At 41.2% G+C, this 18,312-nt stretch overlaps 4 protein-coding genes across 7 annotated transcripts in view; 1 reads left to right on the forward strand and 3 right to left on the reverse strand.

Moving 5' to 3' along the window:
• The first annotated feature begins 115 nt into the window (after positions 1-115).
• Positions 116-2,434, forward strand: LOC108149222 (fibrillin-2). Its single transcript, XM_017276653.2, has 3 exons — positions 116-683; positions 1,271-1,807; positions 2,050-2,434. The coding sequence occupies exons 1-3, from the start codon at positions 217-219 to the stop codon at positions 2,357-2,359; spliced, it is 1,314 nt and encodes a 437-aa protein (XP_017132142.2). The 5' UTR covers positions 116-216; the 3' UTR covers positions 2,360-2,434.
• On the reverse strand, positions 2,357-4,222 carry LOC108149319 (wnt inhibitory factor 1). 2 transcript variants are annotated; one of them, XM_017276778.1, is made up of 4 exons: positions 4,023-4,222; positions 3,307-3,864; positions 2,701-2,904; positions 2,357-2,647 (listed from the first exon to the last, which is right to left on the reverse strand). In XM_017276778.1, the coding sequence occupies exons 1-4, from the start codon at positions 4,196-4,198 to the stop codon at positions 2,389-2,391; spliced, it is 1,197 nt and encodes a 398-aa protein (XP_017132267.1). In that variant the 5' UTR covers positions 4,199-4,222; the 3' UTR covers positions 2,357-2,388. The 2 variants fall into 2 exon arrangements, with proteins under 2 accessions (XP_017132267.1, XP_017132269.1); XM_017276780.2 differs by having other exon boundaries at positions 2,498-2,647; positions 2,708-2,904.
• Positions 4,223-5,163: 941 nt separating this feature from the next.
• On the reverse strand, positions 5,164-11,461 carry LOC108149230. 3 transcript variants are annotated; one of them, XR_005977905.1, is made up of 6 exons: positions 10,670-11,460; positions 7,525-7,699; positions 7,354-7,471; positions 6,397-7,100; positions 5,320-5,796; positions 5,164-5,247 (listed from the first exon to the last, which is right to left on the reverse strand). XR_005977905.1 is itself a non-coding variant. In XM_017276665.2 (5 exons), the coding sequence occupies exons 1-5, from the start codon at positions 10,970-10,972 to the stop codon at positions 5,393-5,395; spliced, it is 1,704 nt and encodes a 567-aa protein (XP_017132154.1). In that variant the 5' UTR covers positions 10,973-11,460; the 3' UTR covers positions 5,164-5,392. The 3 variants fall into 3 exon arrangements, 2 of the variants coding, with proteins under 2 accessions (XP_017132154.1, XP_017132155.1); XM_017276665.2 differs by having other exon boundaries at positions 5,164-5,796; XM_017276666.2 differs by lacking the exon at positions 5,164-5,247 and having other exon boundaries at positions 5,683-5,796; positions 6,393-7,100; positions 10,670-11,461.
• Positions 11,462-13,051: 1,590 nt separating this feature from the next.
• The window catches only part of LOC108149417 (angiotensin-converting enzyme), a 45,223-nt gene continuing 39,962 nt past the window's right edge, over positions 13,052-18,312 (reverse strand). Inside the window, exons 8-9 of the mRNA XM_017276981.2 lie at positions 14,221-14,361; positions 13,052-13,661 (exon numbers count right to left, since the gene is read on the reverse strand). Coding sequence (XP_017132470.1) covers positions 13,346-13,661; positions 14,221-14,361 — 457 coding nt within the window. The 3' untranslated portion in view covers positions 13,052-13,345. The remainder of the gene's footprint in view (positions 13,662-14,220; positions 14,362-18,312) is intronic.

The raw sequence follows: 18,312 nt of genomic DNA on the forward strand, positions 1-18,312 counted from the left end.
CCTCATTGATAGGTCCCAATGGCAATGGCGAGGTGCTGATTAGGAGGGGGACAAGAGGTCGTCGGAGGCGATTTGCGACTGAGAGACCGGCAGCTTCGCATCGGAAGTCGATTAGTCGATTAGTTGAAGTGCAACTACAGCCGCCAGCGGACGTGGTCGTGGGCGCACTATTAATTTCCATACCCAATCTGTAATCCGTAGTCAAGTGACATCACCATGAGGTCATCACTATATCAGCTGCTGTCCCTGGCTGTTCTGATGGCCATCTGTGCCCTGGTTCAGGGGCAATTCAAGACTTCTGGCATCAAAACGCGCCAGCCGCCATCCGGAAACCTACAGCTGGCCGAAAATAATAGTGAGTTTGGCTGGAGCAGCTACAACCAAACGAACTATGCCTGGAACAGCAGTCAGAACCAGATTAACAATGGCTGGAACAGCAGTCAGAACCAGGGTAGCCAGTATGGCTGGAGCAGTCAAAACCGTGTGGGCCAGGAATCGAGTGGATTTGTGCCCGCCGAGACATACCAACCGACCACTCTGCCGCCACTCTATGGACACTATGTGCAGGCAGTGACTCCGCCGGCCTATCGCACGCCTGCCCCCCAAATCCTCGATGCAACGGCCCTGTTCATCAACAAAACCCGATCTGCCATGGCCAGCGGCATCTGCTTCAAGGATGTTCCGTAAGTTTCGGGGAAAACACACACAAATAATACCAATCGGGTGGAAAACATATGTACTTTAAGTTATCGCCCAATTCGGAAATCATTCGAAAACAAGGCAAACAATTAAAATAGTGAACTAACGACCTCAACTTCCTCCTCTGGCCTGATAATTAAATGCGACTTGATTTCACCAGTATATGTATGCCAAGCTAATAATGTGAATGAATTTAATGTGCAACGAGCAGAAAGTTGGTAGATAAGCGTTAAGCTAACAGTCTGGGCTTTTTAGTTAAATTTTGGAATTAATGGGCAATGTGTTTGGAACTTTCAAAATTAGATATTGTATAAATTAATTTGTGTTTAAACTCTCTTTTTAAGTTCTCTATAACAACTCATTTACAGCTTAATATAAGGTCTCAATAAACTAAAATTTGTTTATTGACCGTAGGTAGTATAAATTCCATTGTTTGAAGTTATGAGAAAACGTGGGTCCTTATTTTTAATTTCTGGTGCTTAAACTTTTGAAGAAATTATTTCTGGAATGAAAATGCATAAAAGGTTAATTAAAAGCTTTGTTCTTATTTTTATTTTATTTTGAATTCTAGCACCTCTTCGCTACTCCGCAACTCCCAAGATAAGTTCGTGGGCAATGGCACCACGCCGGACATGAGTCGCATCGAGGTCTGCTGCGAGGGCTACGAGCGCAACCCGCACATCTACCGCCGCTGCGAGCCCATCTGCGCGGACGACTGTCCCAACGGGATCTGCACGGCGCCCAACACCTGTGTCTGCATCCCTGGCCACGTGCGCACCTCCGAGGGCAAGTGCATCTCCACCTGCCCCCTGGGCTGCGGCAATGGGTCCTGCGACGAGAAGAACGAGTGCAAGTGCCGCGAAGGTTACTCCTTGGAGCCAGTGACCGGCAAGTACTGCCAGCCGGAGTGCAATCCGGGCTGCTCCTTTGGCCGCTGTGTGGCGCCTAACAAGTGCGCCTGCCTCGAAGGCTACCGCCTGGCCGCCGACGGATCCTGCGAACCAGTCTGCGACTCCTGCGAGAATGGCAGGTGCACGGCCCCGGGGCACTGCAACTGCAACGGCGGCTACCTCAAGCTCCAAGGTCGCTGTGAGCCCATCTGCTCCATGTAAGTAGTGTGCCTTCTTTGTAACATGTACTCAAGAGCCTCTAGGAAAATTTCAATCTTTTTTATCTTTAAATAACTTAATATCTTCAAAGATAAAGTAGTTTAAAAAAAAGAGGTTATATTTTTAGTAATGAATTTATACTTTTTAAAACTCTTCTATTAAACCTATACTTTAATTTTAAGGTGTAGCAAATTTATAAATATATAATAAACTGATTTTAAATTGTATCTCCCAACCGCAGTCCCTGCAAGAACGGTCGGTGCATTGGCCCGGACATCTGTGAGTGCGCCACCGGATTCGAGTGGGACCGGAAGAAGTCCGAGTGTCTGCCGAAGTGCGACGTGCCATGCCTGAACGGCGTCTGCGTGGGCAACAACCAGTGCGAGTGCAGGACGGGATATGTGAAGGACGAGCACCAGCGGAACATCTGCCAACCACACTGCCCCCAGGGATGTCCGAATGGATTCTGCAGTGCCCCCAACTTCTGCATCTGCAGGCCGGGATTCATCAAGAGCGGCATCAAGGGACGCCTGACGTGCCAGGCCGTCTAAGTAGGACTCACAGTTTTTATTGTTTTTTCTCAGTTGAAATTAAATAGACGTCCGATCAGGGCATTGAACTCGTAAGCTAGCTGGCTGTTGAAATGCTTTCTCTTCTCGCTGGTGTACAGTTGCTCGCCAAAATGGTCTGGCTTCCAGCAGCGATCGATGGTGTGCGTTTCGCCCGCAGGACAGCTGCAATGGCCCACATCGTCGCACCTTCCGTTCAGGCAATGCTGCTGGCCCTGGCCACAACCGCAGACTTCGGGACTCAGACACCGACCGTATTTGCCGCAGGATCTGTGGAATAAGAAGGACATGAAAGCGGGAAGCTTTGGCCCCTCGACACAGACCTCTCACACTTGGGCCGACACTCGCTGCCGTGGGCCTCGTATCCTGCAAAGCAGCGGCAAACTCCTGGTGCAATGCACACTCCATTTCCCTGGCCACAATTGTCGCTGCACTGCGGCAGACAGCTGGTGGTGTTCAGGTCGTAGCGGTATCCTTCACGGCAGTGGCACTTGTATATCGACTCACAGAATCCGTTCTCGCAGTTTCTGGGAGTGTTTTGAAATTGAAAAAATTATTGTTATTTTAAAGACTGATTGGTAGAATATTAGTACACTAATTTATTATCATTGCCGAAATTTAAAAATATAATGATTTTAAAATTTTTCATTTTATAATTATTTAAAAAATAATGTATAAAAGTTATGTCTCAAGCCATTTAGGTAAGACGGTAACTTAAATAAAATTGATCATTTACAAAATAAGAAAAATTAAGTTATTGAAATAAAAAAAATGTCCAATTTTGACAGTTTTAATAATGTTGAATTGCTCATCACAATACAATCTCTCTAGCCTTTTCTGATATTATGCACAATATTTTAAATGTGATTAAGTCAATCTATCTACTTGTAAATGGTTGTAAAAATATAAATAAAAAGCAATCAACTTACAGGTAGCACTCCGCCTCACAGACATTCCGGTTGGGACGCTTTATGAATCCGGCGAAGCACTCGCACTGGTTGGGCGCCACGCACTTGCCAAATCCGCAGTCCGGAGCACAAACTGGTTGACATCCTAGGTCCGGGGTTCTTCGGTAACCGGGGGAGCAGTCGCACTGGTTGGGGGCCACACACTCCTCGTGTGTACCACATGCCTGCGAGCACTGCGGCCGGCAGAACTGACGGGTGTCCTGGTCGAGGACGAAACCACCATGACAGGCACAGGTGCCGTTCAAATAACACCTGCCATTTTGACAGGCAATCGGACAAGTGTGTATGCAGGCACCGTGCTCGTTGCGAACAAACTCCTCGAAACACTCGCAGTTTCCCGGACTTCGGCAGAAGCCATTGCGGCAGTTGTCCGGCGAAGTTTCCGAGCAGTCTGGCACACAATCGTGGGCATACGGATCCCGGCGGTAGCCCGCACAACAGATCTCTATGCGATGGAAGAAGATGGTGGATCCATTGCCGCGCACAGGGGAACTCTTTTCGGTTTGGAAAAACACAGTGCTGTAATCAGAGAATCTCATAAATTTAAAGGGGAAACCCTTAGTAAAATTACCTATATACTACAATTCATACTCTTATAATAAAAATAGCAGCCATTAAATTTGATCTATTTTCTATTAATATATATATTTAAAATGTACTATTGTTACTCTACTCACGGCACCTCGCGATGGCACAGATGTTGCTGGCGTTCGCGGGTCAGACTTAGTGACTCAAACTCGCCCGGATTCTCAATGTCCCCGTAAAGCTCCGTGGAGTCGGCCTCAATCAGGGCAGGAAATACCACCAGAGTCAGCAGAGCGGTAAACACAACCAAAGGTCCACTAAAGTGCATGCCGTCTTATTGTTATGAGCTTCGCTGTCGAGGAGCGAATGAACGAGCAATGCCATGGGATTTCGATGTACTAGCAAGGCGTTATCAGCATCGGCTCTCATTCTCATAAAACAATTTACAAACACACTTCAGAGAAAAGCACAATTTTACCCTAATGTAACATTTGAAATTGTATTTTCAGAGATACTTAATTTCAGGAGTTAGTTTTAAAAGCATTTAAAGCTAAGCTGATAAATGTAAACCACAATTTATACACTTAAAATATGTATTTTAATTTTATTTATTCACTTGATAAATATTTCCTCTCCAATTCTTATCGGTCATGATTCCCATATGGGTAGTTTAAATATATGCAGTGGTTCCTAATCGAAATCAGTTACCAGTTCTCATTTTGTACCCAGTGTGTCAACACGGTTTTATTATACTCCGAAATATAAATAGAAAATAATGGTTACAATAAACTTATTGTTACAAATAACTTGTGTGACTATTATAATCAAAGTGTCTCAATTAAATGCTGTCGACTTTATACCAAAAGACTTTTCTATGAAAGATTATGTTACGGCATCACAATATCCTGTTAACATACCTTTGGCAAATGGAGAAAGAAAGGATATGTTGTCAACAACAGGAATATTCGGATTAATTGGACTAGGCCTGGGTATTACGGCCTTCGCTGTTTACCTACGCTACAAATATAATAACCGTTTCACCTACAATACATAAATATAATTTTTAAAAACCTTTTTCTTTTACTTTTTCTTTAACTATATCATGAGTGTCACAGAAATATTTTCCAACCAAACTCCCAACCAAATAAAATCTTAGGGTCGCTGAGATCTTTACAAGTTTAACTTAATAGAGAGATTTCCGTGACAAACCAGATAGTTACAAAGTTTATCAGATTCAGGCAATCTAGCCAGCATTACCTGTTCCACCAAACCAGTAAAATAAACATTAGTGTATAATATTTTGTATATGTACATATATTATTTAAACTGTCAAATATATATTATGCATAACTATATCCTTAGAAAAGAGAAAATTTACTGGAAGAATTTAAGAAAATTTTAAAATCAATCAAATATATTTAAATAGATTTGTACAATTCATGAAATTACCATATATGATTCGGTAAAGCATTAAAGTATTTTATTGTGGTAAAAACTGTTGGCTTAGTATTTCTGCTCATCCTCACAGGTGGGCAATTCGTTTGGCTGTGATTTGGGCAGGCACCTGCAAGAAGTTGGAGTTTTGTGGCGGAATTATCAGGTGGGTGACATGGTGCGATCGCTGATGGGGATGATGATTTCCGCTGGGGAACTGCTCATTCACTGGCATCACTTGCGGTCTGGCCGGCAAAAAGGCGGAGGCAGTGGTGGAGTGCTGGACGTGTTGGTGGTTCCGTGGGTGGTGCTGATTGTGGTGGTGGTGGTGCTGCTGGTGGTAGCGAATCTCATCGTACAGATGCGAATCCAGGCTGCCCTTTCGCGACTTTGGCGAGACCACCGAATATAGGGACTCCTTCCTAGCGTATGCGTAGGGGGGTGTTTTAATCGAGGAGTTGTTGCTGGGCGTGTCATATAATTCTGGTGGTGCTGTGGAAGAATTGAAAGAGATTTATTAATAATGCCGACTACTTTTTAGTAATTAAATTACTGAATAATATTTCTCTCCTCTTAAATCGAAATCCCGAAAAATCTTTGTTGTATAATGTAAACTTAATAAATATAATTCAGAACCAGCCAGGAATTTATAAAGATATTCATAATTTATTTGGTTATACATAAAATTAAACTAGCTTTAGGAAAGTCACAAAAAATCTCCCATTTTAGCCAAAAAAAAATAAAAAATTCGTCATTTGGCCAAAACACTTACTGTTTGTTGTGAGCCGACTAATGATCAAACAGTCAGTTCTAGCTGTGGGTCCTATTTTGGCCAATTTAATGTGCGAAGGCCTTCAGAAAAATCCGTTTTTTGGCCAAAAGCCTGAGAAAACAAGGTCACAGTATAAGTTCCTTAAAAAGCTGTCTAAAAATCTTCAATACGCCCGCAATATAACATGAAAGTTTGTTTACAAATATTTAGTTAAAGATTTATCAACTCTAACTTATATTTATATATTTGCTATTGTAGTATATCCCTGATTTTTTAGATGGTAGATAGCTATTTTAAGGTCGGCAGAGACACTTACATACCGTCGTTCGATTGGGGCGTGACCGCAAAGACCACAGGCGGTTCGGGCAGTGGTTCGTGGAAGTTTTTGCCCAGGGCAGCGGCTTCGGTGAGAACCACCTCTGGATTCGAAGGCAGTGTTGTCACCGTCCCGTTGGCATTGTATACTGCTGAATTTTTGTGGTGATACCTCCTATAAATGTAGAGTGAGCCCACAGCAATGGCGACCAGCAGGAGCAGCATAATGCTGACTAGAGTGGTAACCAAACCGGACTGATGATTTGCTGCCGTCTGGCTTGAGTTGAAGTCGCCGCCTCCCACAAATCCGGCCAAATGTTCCTGCGGCGAGGTTATCCCATTGGTGATGACATGGATGACCTCCGGAGTGGGAACTCCAGCGGCTGCAGCCGAGTGCAGATTCTCGAGCAGTTCACTGCCCGACTGGTGGACAATGATCTTCGGCGAGTGCTGGGCATTTTCGTGGCTTGCAGGTTGTTTAATCACTATAACTTCTGGTAATGGAAGCGGCGTGGTCGGTCGTGGAATAATACCCATCTTTTCTAGCGTGGAGTTGACAGTCTCCACGATGACATGGCTCACATTCAGCTCCACCGGATGATCCTGTAGAATGCAGGTACCATTTTGAGGATGACAAGGCTTTTCATCGCAATCGCAGGCCTTGCGGCACATAATGCCATGGGTTCCCTGGGGACAGGCTTGTTCACAACTATAAAGAAACATGAAATTAATTTAATATGGAAAAACTATTAAAATTAAAAAATAAATGCACAGAAATTATTTGGGTTTTGAAATCACTTGAAAAGATGTACACAAGTATAGACTTATATAAAATTAAATATTAAACAAATAAATGAAAAGGTCTTCTATACCTTTAAAACAGCTTTATTACTACTTTAAAGCCCTAGTGATTTTTGTTTGGCTGTTTTAATATCACAATATAAAAACAATTGAATACTTACAACTGCCCTGTCCAGCCGGCTATGCAGTGGCATAAGCCAGATTTGTTATCGCAGGCTGCTCCATTTTGGCACTGGCAGAGATTCTTGCAGTCCAGGCCCCAGCGATCGTGATCACAGCCTTCGAATAACACATTAAATTACTGACTTAGGCGGCCATCTCTATATACTCACGCTGCGTGCAATGTTTGCCTATATATCCCTCTTCGCAGCTGCAAATATCCGGCATTACGCAGCTGCCACGCCCACAACCGCCCCGGCAAATGGGCTTGCAAGTGGCCTGACTGTCGGAGAGATTTCCCTCGTAGCCTTGGCAGCAAAAGCGAACTTTTCGCGTCTTGTTCAATTTCTGTAACGGTTTAGAACAATTTAAACCGGAGTTGCACATAATTTCATAGAACTAGCAAAATATAATTGTTTATTTTATAAAATATTCCAAATGAATTGCAAACTTTATTTTACCATTGTAATTGACTTTTATTAATGTTAAATCTGTTTAAAGTTTACAGGAATCAATCTCCGTAATGCAATAGGAGACATCATTCTACAAAAATCTAGGAAAGAAGATTTTCTGTAAATTCTTAGTAATACAAAGATTTAAATAAAAATAGCAGTTATATTTTAAAGCAAGTATAGATAGAGTTGTGAGGAATATAACTAAATAATATATTGCATATCACACAAATATCTTAGTTATTTGAACTTTAAGCAAAAATAGTGCAATAACAATGAGCATTTAAAAGATAATAGTTTGAGCAAAGCCAAAAAGTATGCCGTAAAAACGCTCGCACATATGCGGGCTTTGACCCCGTTTGCTAGAAACTCTCACAAATGCCACAAAATCTCTTTGATCTGCGACACTGAAGAGGCATCATCGCAAGAGTTCATTAATTGGATAAACTTGTGAAGGGCTCTCCATCAACCCTGTCAACGCCTCAGTGTCACTCTGCCCCTGTGGCCAGTGGACTTTGGCTCTGCTCTCGTCAGTTACAAAATTAAGATGGAGATTATTGTAAGTTGTCGAGCGAAAAGCATAGTCCATCCCCAGATATATACGCATCACCCTCGAATACCCCTTGAGTTGCCAATTTAATTGGATAACTGAATTCCGGGCGAGCTTCTCACACTCATTCCGGCTCCAGATTCATTCCCCAGACCATTTCCCGACTCACGCATTGTTCGCTGATGGATTCGTATCTGAATTGCGGCCTATTCATCTGTATCTGCCTGCATATGGGTGCCCACCACAAATTAATAAGGCGGAAATTTTAATATAAACAGTGAAATTCGATTCGAGTTGGGTCTTCTGATTCATTGTGTCTGCATAATTAACATACGGTTGGCTTTTCAAATGTTTGTCATAAATAGTAATTGAATACAAGTTGAGCAATTTTTTTTTACATGTGCCACTCAAATAACCACATAGCACACTCCACCACAAAATACTAAATCATTTTTTCTATGGAAAGCCAGCGCTTTGTGGCTAAAGTTACTGCAAGGCTAGAGATCAGATTGGGTTACCACTCAAATGCAAGCTTCTTTATGCGTTAATTAATTAAATTAAATTGCCGAATTAGTGGATACATTTTCGCACCAAAAAAAACCTAGAGTTGGCCAAGCATGCGATGACCAAAATCGCCAGGAATGCCAGCAGCAGGGTTGGAAAATATGCTTTTGTGGTGCAGGCCATTAAGGCGATTCTTCGCAAACACCTTCTCGCAACACAGAAAGCCTCAAGAGCTCCAATTAAAATAATTATGAAATTAATTCGAGCCAAGCAGCGATCTCGAGCGATCTCGACTCGCACAAATCATTAGACACGAAACCGGGGAAAAAATAAACTAAGCCAAAACTGGCTGCCTCTTGTCATGGCGATTGCAACGAGGCTTAGTGATGCAATCGAAACTGTGTCAACGGCTTTGGCATCAAGTCGCCGCTCTGCGGAGCGCACAAGTGGAGCTCTTAATGCCGCTGATCTGTTGGTCCTCCGTCCACAAATGGTTGATCCAGCCCGGCCATAAGTGCTGGATTTTCCGCTTTTCATTTGCACTTTCCATCACTGACACCATGACATAATTATTTTGCCTACCCCCCACAGCCAACCGTAAAAGTGGCAAGCTAAATAAATGAATAGAAAAAACCAGCCGAGCCTGATTAGGCCCCTCGGTTCAGGCAACTGCAACCGGATTCTGGCCAAGCTTGGTCAACACTTGGCCGCAGCCGTTGTTTTCCTCGCTTTGCGCACTTTAAAATGACCGGGCAGTGGGCATTGTGGACTTAATAGTATGCTTGTGTGCTGCCAAACAATTGCCTAAATTTAATAAATATTTATTGACACTAACGGAAAATCAGTTATCGTCATTTATCACAGTAACATTTACAAAGATGTGTTGTAAGTATCTGTGTGTTTAAAATAAGTTATGATGGATAACCAAATTCACTATCATTTATCTTCTTTTACTATCTATCAAATCACAAAACAACTTGTATATAAATGTATTATATGTTCATATCATTAACGTTAAGCTAAATGTTTTATTTCAGCATGCAGCGGAAATTATAAAAAATATATAATCCATAAACTTTACAATATCAAAGATTTACGTTTATTTATTGTTAATTTGTTTTGAGTTCCCACTTTTATATTTTTATATTGAAGATTTGATTGTAAATGTACTATACAAAATCTAATAAATAGCAAAATATTTAAATATTTAGTTATTTAAATTTAAGTAATTTTATTTTAATAGTGAAAATGCGTATACGCCGCATATGCCCATTAGTTCAAGAAGCTTGACAGCCAAGGACACTCTGGCCCCTCAGATGCTTTGGGGTCAAAACCGGTCGCTTTCATCTTGGCCAAGTGAAGTGCATGAGCAACTCCTGCAGCAAAACGCAGCTGCCACCAAATGCCACTCAATTCGGCTTCCGTTCTCCATGGCAGAAGGACAGGAAACCCCTGCTTTAGATTGACAAGATTTGCGCAATCCATCTGATTGCGGACAGAACCCATATAGCGAGCGATATAAATGTTTATGCGAGAAACCCAATCAAAGTCGGCCATCGAAATGGGGCAATTTATGGATATCGTGGTGAGCAGCTTCCTGGTTGTGCAAATCGCATATCGAAATCAGGTTTGTGGCGCAGGCTCCCCAAGATGGTGGAAAAAGTGGCCACGGCGAAGGTGTTGCCACTGGCTACCTAGCTGGCTGGCTGGGATTACGATGATGACGTAATGGATGCCCGCAAAGGCAGAACCGGCAGTGGAACACCTGCGACCATTTGGATGCAGTGCAACTCTGGAGGCAGATCAACTCACCTGGACCCTCATCACCTCGCGCATTTCCGTCTTGTAGGTGGCACACCTGGGCGGGATCTCCATGCACCAACTGGATGTGCGCACGCGCACCGGCTGCATCTCCGGCACCTGGACATGCTCCACGTAGGGCTCCTCGCGGATGCAAATGTTCCCCGGGCCCTGAATGGAGGGCATGGCCACGGCCCCAGCCTCGACATCTTTCAGGTTTGTGTTTATCTTCAGACTGCTGTTCTGGCAGGATACCAATGGAAACACAATCACCAGGAGCAGGAGCAAGTCCCTCGAAAAATCTTCTCGTGGCATGATTATTATAATATTTTTAGATTTCGATTAAACGTTTTTGGCAGTTAACTGCATTATTCCACGATTAACACATTTATTTTGTAAGTTATCCTTCTAGGTTATTTTATTTGCATTTAAAATGGTTTCTTAAAGCACCCTTTTTTCAAAATTTTAGTACTGAATCATTTTTATATAATATTCCCAATGGAAAAATTTTTCAGAAAATTATATAAATTGTTTGTGTTTAGCTTTAACTTTTTTGGATTGGTGCTAGGCGTCAGCTTGATTTATTCCTAAGTTTCTCAAAGTTTATCAAAACCGTTTGATAATGGTTATAAGTTAACAACTTTTTTTTTTAGATATTTACTTTGTTTAATATTTTATTTTATTTCACTTTTTTTTACTCGATCCATTTCTGCTCCAAAAGAGGATCTCCTCTATTAAAAATTAATTATTCTATACGCTCTATATGCGCTGCGTGTACGCTTGGATCGCGGGTCTCGTGAAAACTGTTTCCCCGTTGGCGGCGATTCTGTTTACTCACCCCGAATGTTCCTTCTCGAAATAAAGTAAACTACGAAAACAGCAACAAAATACAGTAGTCATTGCAAATTGTCGTCGAGCCAATAAAGGCCGTCCCGGGGCGGCGGGGACTTGAGATCGGGCATCGGCGATCGGAGAGCGGAAGTACGCACTGCACACACTGATTCTCCAAAGCGAAAGTGAAATGTAAAGCACCCCGGTAAACGCACAGCAAAGTCTCCACTGCCAGTGAATGAAACTCAACTCCCCAAAGCGATTTTCCCTGCCCCCACAACCCCACCAAAATCAAAAACCCGCAAATCATGCCGAGGGCGATGATTGCATCTAATTGAAATGTTGATCATGTCCTTAACATGCAACTGTCATTGCGGGGCAAAAACCCGACTCCAACTGTTGTTCTCGTTGTCACTTTTGTTTTGATTTGCCTTGCGCTTTTCTTCAGCTTATGGTGTTGATCCCAAACTGGGGATTAAATGGCATAACAGAAATGTGGGAAAGTGCAACAGAATTAATAGGGGACAATAAAACGTGCTAAAGTAACTATATAATAAAATAAATTTAATTACACAACACATGATAACAGAGTAGAAAATTAACAACAAAAAAGTCATAAATAAAAAAAATCTGGAAATCTTTTTACGACTGCTAATAATCCAGACATCTCAAAAACATAATAATAGGTTATAGCATACTAACTTTATTTTCCAAAAAACGTTTTAGTTAATCACCGTTTAATCTTCAGACACCAGAGCCATCAACACATTTTATCAAGCATAAATTAAGCTTAAATTTACTAAGTCAAAATCTGTGATGTCTTGTTAGATAAATGATGGATGATACTTACTTATCCGGCTTGAGCGAGTTTAAAATACTTTACTCGCCTCACGCAATGCGTTATAATATCCATTTAAGTTGATTACAAGTGTGCAGAAAGTATGCGGACCCACTCGACTCACTTAGCCAAAGTTTCATATTTCTTAGATAAACTTTAGAACAATGCCACTGCGATGACCGTGCCAACCCACACAAGTGTTGATTGTCTTGTTTACACCGAAGTTGCTGCTGTCGTTGTTGCAGTAGTTGTTGCTGCTGCCGCTGCTGCAATTTATTAAATCAAATTTATACACAACAAAAAACCAGTTGGCTACTCCACCAGAAACCGCTGTCGGGGCAGCAGCTGCAGCAGCAAAACAAAAGCACAACTATGAAATTGCAGCAGGTTTATTTATTTTATTTGATTAAATTGTAAGCAACAACGTAGCCAGCAACCAACAAATGAGTGAGCAATATGCGTGCGACGCCGGAGTTCCAATGACCCGCATGGGTTGCACTCACCATCGCACTCTGAGTTGCCCCAAAACCCCCTCATTCCCCCATCAATTTGATACAGGTTTTGCAGAGAGGTATTTAAAGAACAATAGTGCATGTCAGGATTTCCAAAATCTTCAGGGAGTTAAGACACTCTTAAACTAAATTTTCTACATATTCTATTATTTTGTAATAAGCAAAGAAATTAAAAGAAAATAAGACACCTTCCTGTTTCATCTTTCAGCTGATTTTTATTATATTAACATACAACCAGGTATCTCCCAGTCGAGCAATCTCCTACATTTATTATCTGTTTTGTTGCAATTTTTAGGGTGCAGCCAGTCGGGCAATTTGTCAGATTTGCGTTTTTTTATTTTTCGTTTATTTAATTTTAGAATTGTGTGTGTGTATTTTTTTTGGCATTGATTCAAGTTCAACTTGGTTATAGGTGCGACTTGAATAAGCGGAAGTAGTAAGTGGAACAACATTTTGTCTGACTGTTTGTTTACAGGTTCTTAACATAGGCTCGCCAATGCTGGAAATTCAAATGAATTGTAAGCTCAAAAAGGAGCTGGTTAACAAGATCAGAGGGTACAGGTAAGTCGACGATCCTAGGCCCATGCCACCATTGTAGTAACCTCCAAAGATCTGCAGACCGGCAGTCTCGATGCTGCGTTTGCAGTAGTCGCCATCGTAGTTCCATCCCACATACTCGTTCGTCCTCAGATTCTCCTGACGCAACCATTCCTCAAGAGGAGCGAAATATTCACGGAGGGCACTGCCATCCAGGCGACCATCCCTCAATGTTTCCTCAAGGACCTCCTGCCAGGGCTGCGAGGCGCCCTTGGACATAAGGGTTCTGCGGGAAAATGCGATTTTATTGCTTTAAGTATGCTCTCACTATGGCATTTTAATTTATTGTTACAAATATCGTGTATATTATTTAATAAAAACTTTAATGTTTCAACTTTTTGATTAGATAGTCACAAATTTATGTATGATTTGAAATTATTGATCTTAAAAACTTTTTTAGACATGATTTAGAGTGTATGATATTAGCAGGAGTAAAGAAAAAAAGAAATCAATCATGTATTTAAAGCTGTACTTTCTAAGTTTACTATTTAAATAATAAATAGCTTCTGGTTACTTATCAATGCAACTATTTTAAGTTTATTTAATATTATAAATATATTTTAAAACTGTATAAATCCAAAATAAATGTGTTAGATAGTAACACAATGCTCCCAAGCCTTGTTTTTGTACATAATGATAATTTATGTTTGTGTAATGTATATTTAAAATATAAATCTATTAGAATACATTATATAATACCATTACATTTGGGCAATTTTAAATCAGAATTTAGAATTTATAAAAATATACAAAATTTTAAAATACAAAATCTGACTAAAACTTACTTGAGAATATTGCCAGCCGCTGGCTGACGGTAAATGTCGCATTGGTGCAGCGGCTTCCTGGGATCGCCTGGGATGTACTGGCCAGACTCGCGACAAAGACCTCGGTAGATCTGGAACTGCAGAACCGTGGAGAAAAAGTACCTGAAAGTGGACGGAAACATGGCTTTAATGCGACTGGGGCTAATGGGCATTAGAACGGCCGACGGTCACGCTTCTTGGCCGACATAAACATTGTCAATTGTCTCGAGTGAGAGTTGTGAGTTGCGAGCTGAGTCAGTCCGTGTTTTTGGTGTTGGCGGTTGGTTACTGTCAGTTGGCAGTATGAGCTGCAGTCAGCTGCTGGTCGTTCGATCGCATTCTGGCTCAAGGTCGAGCTCCAGTTGAAGCCTTTAACTAAAGCAAGTCGCTACTGCCGCACAGCCAAAGTCGTTCTCTTGCAGTTTCGAAATCATGCAAAAGTCAAGTTTTGTGGTCTTGTAATTGCCATTTGCTTTATGCTCATTTAATCACATTTATGTTTATGGCATTTTTATTGTATTTTTATGGTGACGACTGCGCAATCAAGTAGCAATTATTCAAAATATAATTTCGAATTCGTTTTACCCTAAGCAGCTGGGTTTCGCTTTAAAGATCTAAACTTATAAATAAAAACTCTATTTTCGAAGAAACACATTTTTAGCATAGTCACTGTTTTTTTATATATATATCTATTATGCAATATGTTGGCAAAGTTTGTGAATTTTTTAATAAGTTCTGGGCCAAGAACAAGTTCAACTAATGGATTTCTTTTGTTTATTTTTTTTATGTTTTTACTAAATGAGAGGGAAGAGTTGATAATTTGTATCGATTCCTCAACGGAAGAGCTTTAATTGAATGTGAGGCGTTAAACCAGAGGTCTTGAGTCTCATTTAATACACATTCCACCCAGCGAGAATGTTGCAAGTGGGGGCTTGGAAAAAATGGCATATTTAATGCTCACTTTTCACAATGTTAGATCACGGCTGCAATACTCCCAGACGTAGAAACAACGTGCCCGGGCACCATTAAGTGCATCAGCTTCAGCCTCAGCAACTGCAACTACTTGGCCTGGTGGCTTGGTTGTTTTGGTGGCTTGGTGGCTAGGTGGCTAGGTGGCTAGGTGACTCGGTGGCTCGGTGGTGTGTTATGTTTTTGGCACTTGGCAGCGGTTGCCACATTGCCACATCGTCGCCACATTTTCCCAGAGACGCGACATGACCCAATAACAGGGATTAGGCAGCTGCCTCGTCGTCGTGGTGTTGCTTTAGTGCTGTGTAGCTGTTACTGTATTGCTGTTGCTGTTTCAACGGCTGCCATTCATTCGTTCAATCATTCAATCAAACACTCGGCCAGTCTGGCAGTCTTGGTCCAGTCAATCAGAGCCAACATTGTCGGCAATTAGTCCAATTTTTGTTGCTGCCACAGCCACCGCTTTGTACTAAAATTAAATGTTGCGAAAATTCTTTTTCAACGTCTGGGACATGGGACATGTGTTTCTTGAAAAATATGCGAAAAATCTTTAATTTTCGGCGACCACAAAGCGAGTACGATGAACGGCATTTGCCTCGGGGCGTATGAACGATGTCGTTTATGCGATCGCCACTAATGATCGGTTTTTGGTTTTCATGTTCTCGTCTCGTTTGCCGCCAAGCCAAGCCAAGCCATTCATTTGGCCAATTGAATGAATGGGCCAGCTGAGCTATCGATGGAGATTTTCCCCTAAGCAGCCAATCGACGGCAATTGACATTTCTGCTTCTGTCTGCTGGTTTTCGGCGGACAATCAAAAGACCTGGGCCGCAAACTTCTTGCACAATTCCAGTTTCCCTGGTGGAGACTTGAGGCCAGTTGAATCCAAGGAAAGAAAAACGGTGAAATTCAATTTTACAGCCTTTTGAGTGCTCGGCTTACCCACACACAAACGTAATAAAAGCGTACTCTAGTTTTCTGTAAATGGCATGCTTATAGATTTCTAGTTTGAGCTTATAATTTAATTCAAACTCGATTCTTCCAACTGATGTGAATGTCACCTGTTGAGGTCACACTGGGTTAGTGTGCTGTCTCAGATCAGTTTCAGTTAAGTTGGTAGTAGTAGCTGCTTGCCATGCCCCTAAAGTGGTTCAATGTCCCTGACTGGCTGATTGACCGCCGGACCCATGAATGCATTCAATCGTTTCGCGAAATCTTTTCAGTCTGCCTCAAATTAATGTGCGGCCTGTAATTTGCTGCTAATGTCTGTTGCTCTTAGGGCAAATATCACTTCTTATTGTTTCGCTTGACAAAGCAAAAATTGGCTGCGACTTACACACTTTTTTCTTGGGTTTATTATATTTTACGACTGACCTTGACTTTCATGAGCATGTTCATCAGGTGGAAACGGGTCAGGTTTTGTAATGGAGCGTTCGGGGGAAACCGAGAGCCATATCAATTAATTATATCACACCGAGTTCATGACTTCCAAGCTCAAATTTTGCGATAAGATGTTTGGCTCATGAGGTTTTAAAGTTATGATTTTTCCCACAATGATTTATTAAGATTTTTGTAAGTGAAATTAGGGGAGTAATTAATAAAATCCTAAAGGATTATTATTTTCTAATATTTTGGATTTAAACTGTGTGGGTTCTATATTAACAAAATTAAGTATTTAAGTGTTGTATGTTTTTTAATTATTAAATCTACTAATTTTCAGAACCAATTACAGTATCTTCTACAATTATTATTGAAAACGTTGACTTTTTAAGTAAGTTTTATCCAAAATTTAATTTTTAATTTACATCGATGGCGCACTAATGTCATTAAAAAATTAATTGACTATTTTCCCCACTTCCACTTTTAGATTTATTTAAAAATTACCAAAATTTATGCGCATTTGTAATGTGCATTTTATGTAAACAAAAAGCAAAGCAAAAAAACTGGTTACTTGTCGGAAATCGTTTAGGCTTTTCACTTGATATGTCAAAATGCCAAAACTTTGCACAGAAAACGTGGCCAGCCCCATGCCGATGCTGATGGCCGGAGTGGGGCATTAGGCATACGCCCTGTTGGCCACGCCACTCTCTTGGCCCGGCCAGCAAATCATTTAAGCGCCATGGGCGTGTGGTCTAAACAAACTGTAGTAAGGCGACCACGACAACGAATGGCCAACAGCTTATACTATACAGCTTCCTTCAAAGATCGCGACTCAGATGGCTTAGTTTTTATTTTATTTTTTGCCGCTTGCGTTAACTGCTGCTTTTTTTCTCTTCTCGTTTAGAAACATTGCGGATGCAGTCGCTCCAAGTCGGCAAGAAGTCGGTCCGGTTTTTGTCTTGGCCATAAATAGAGTTCGAGTTGATGTCGACGTGGATGGCGATTCAGTACGTTGCACAATGCACTTTCAGTTTCAGTATCGGATTCCGATTCCGATTTCAACTCCAATTCCAATTCCGACCCGTTCGCGGCAGCACATTGCTCATTTTCAAAATACGACAGTGCTATGTAATTCCACTCTTAATTGTATCATTATTTATTGTTCTAGATCCGCTTTTTGGAACCTAATTAGCATTTAATACGCTATCACTTTTGTTTGTGTCTCGATTGTCGCTAGATCCGTGCGCATAAATCAATAATCTGGTGAGCCCAATCGCCAGACAATCCACTCGAGGCAACCCAGACTCGTGGCAGCGAACTTGATCTAATTCCTTACCGAATCGCCATAAAAGTTGTTATGTTGGCCGTAATGATTATTTATATTTTATTTTTATCATTTTACGTTATTTTTTTTTGGTTGGCTTGTTGGCAAAAAGTTGTAAAAGGTTTTTGTAGTTTGGCCAGGTAGTCAAAATAAAACCATGGAAAAAGAGAATCGTTTAAACTGACAGCTCGTTACTTTTATGATGATGGTAGCTTGGAAAAGCAGTGAGGATAATGTTAATGCTGAGGTCAAGCTGAATGTTTTGAGCCCCAAATGTTTTCATAAAATCGTAACACAGATTCAAAAAGGTTGTATGCAGATCCATCAGATCAATAAAATTATTGTTTGTTGTACACTTAAGCTGTCGGTGTCCATAAACAATTATTTATAACTAAATTAAACA

This window comes from Drosophila elegans, unplaced genomic scaffold, assembly GCF_018152505.1.
Source record: "Drosophila elegans isolate 14027-0461.03 unplaced genomic scaffold, ASM1815250v1 contig_814, whole genome shotgun sequence".
Taxonomy (NCBI): Eukaryota; Metazoa; Arthropoda; class Insecta; order Diptera; family Drosophilidae; genus Drosophila; species Drosophila elegans.

Excerpts from the sequence above, each read along its gene's own strand:
- LOC108149222 (XM_017276653.2), top strand. The coding sequence starts at position 217 with ATGAGGTCATCACTATATCAGCTGCTGTCCCTGGCTGTTCTGATGGCC. Across the intron at positions 684-1,270 it reads ATCTGCTTCAAGGATGTTCC|CACCTCTTCGCTACTCCGCA; the intron begins GTAAGTTTCGGG and ends TTTGAATTCTAG. Across the intron at positions 1,808-2,049 it reads TGTGAGCCCATCTGCTCCAT|TCCCTGCAAGAACGGTCGGT; the intron begins GTAAGTAGTGTG and ends TCCCAACCGCAG.
- LOC108149319 (XM_017276778.1), bottom strand. The coding sequence starts at position 4,198 with ATGCACTTTAGTGGACCTTTGGTTGTGTTTACCGCTCTGCTGACTCTG. Across the intron at positions 3,865-4,022 it reads CTGTGCCATCGCGAGGTGCC|CACTGTGTTTTTCCAAACCG; the intron begins GTGAGTAGAGTA and ends CTCTGATTACAG. Across the intron at positions 2,648-2,700 it reads TGTCGGCCCAAGTGTGAGAG|ATCCTGCGGCAAATACGGTC; the intron begins GTCTGTGTCGAG and ends CTTATTCCACAG.
- LOC108149230 (XM_017276665.2), bottom strand. The coding sequence starts at position 10,972 with ATGCCACGAGAAGATTTTTCGAGGGACTTGCTCCTGCTCCTGGTGATT. Across the intron at positions 7,700-10,669 it reads GCGAGGTGATGAGGGTCCAG|AAATTGAACAAGACGCGAAA; the intron begins GTGAGTTGATCT and ends AAACCGTTACAG. Across the intron at positions 5,797-6,396 it reads CACGCCCCAATCGAACGACG|CACCACCAGAATTATATGAC; the intron begins GTATGTAAGTGT and ends ATTCTTCCACAG.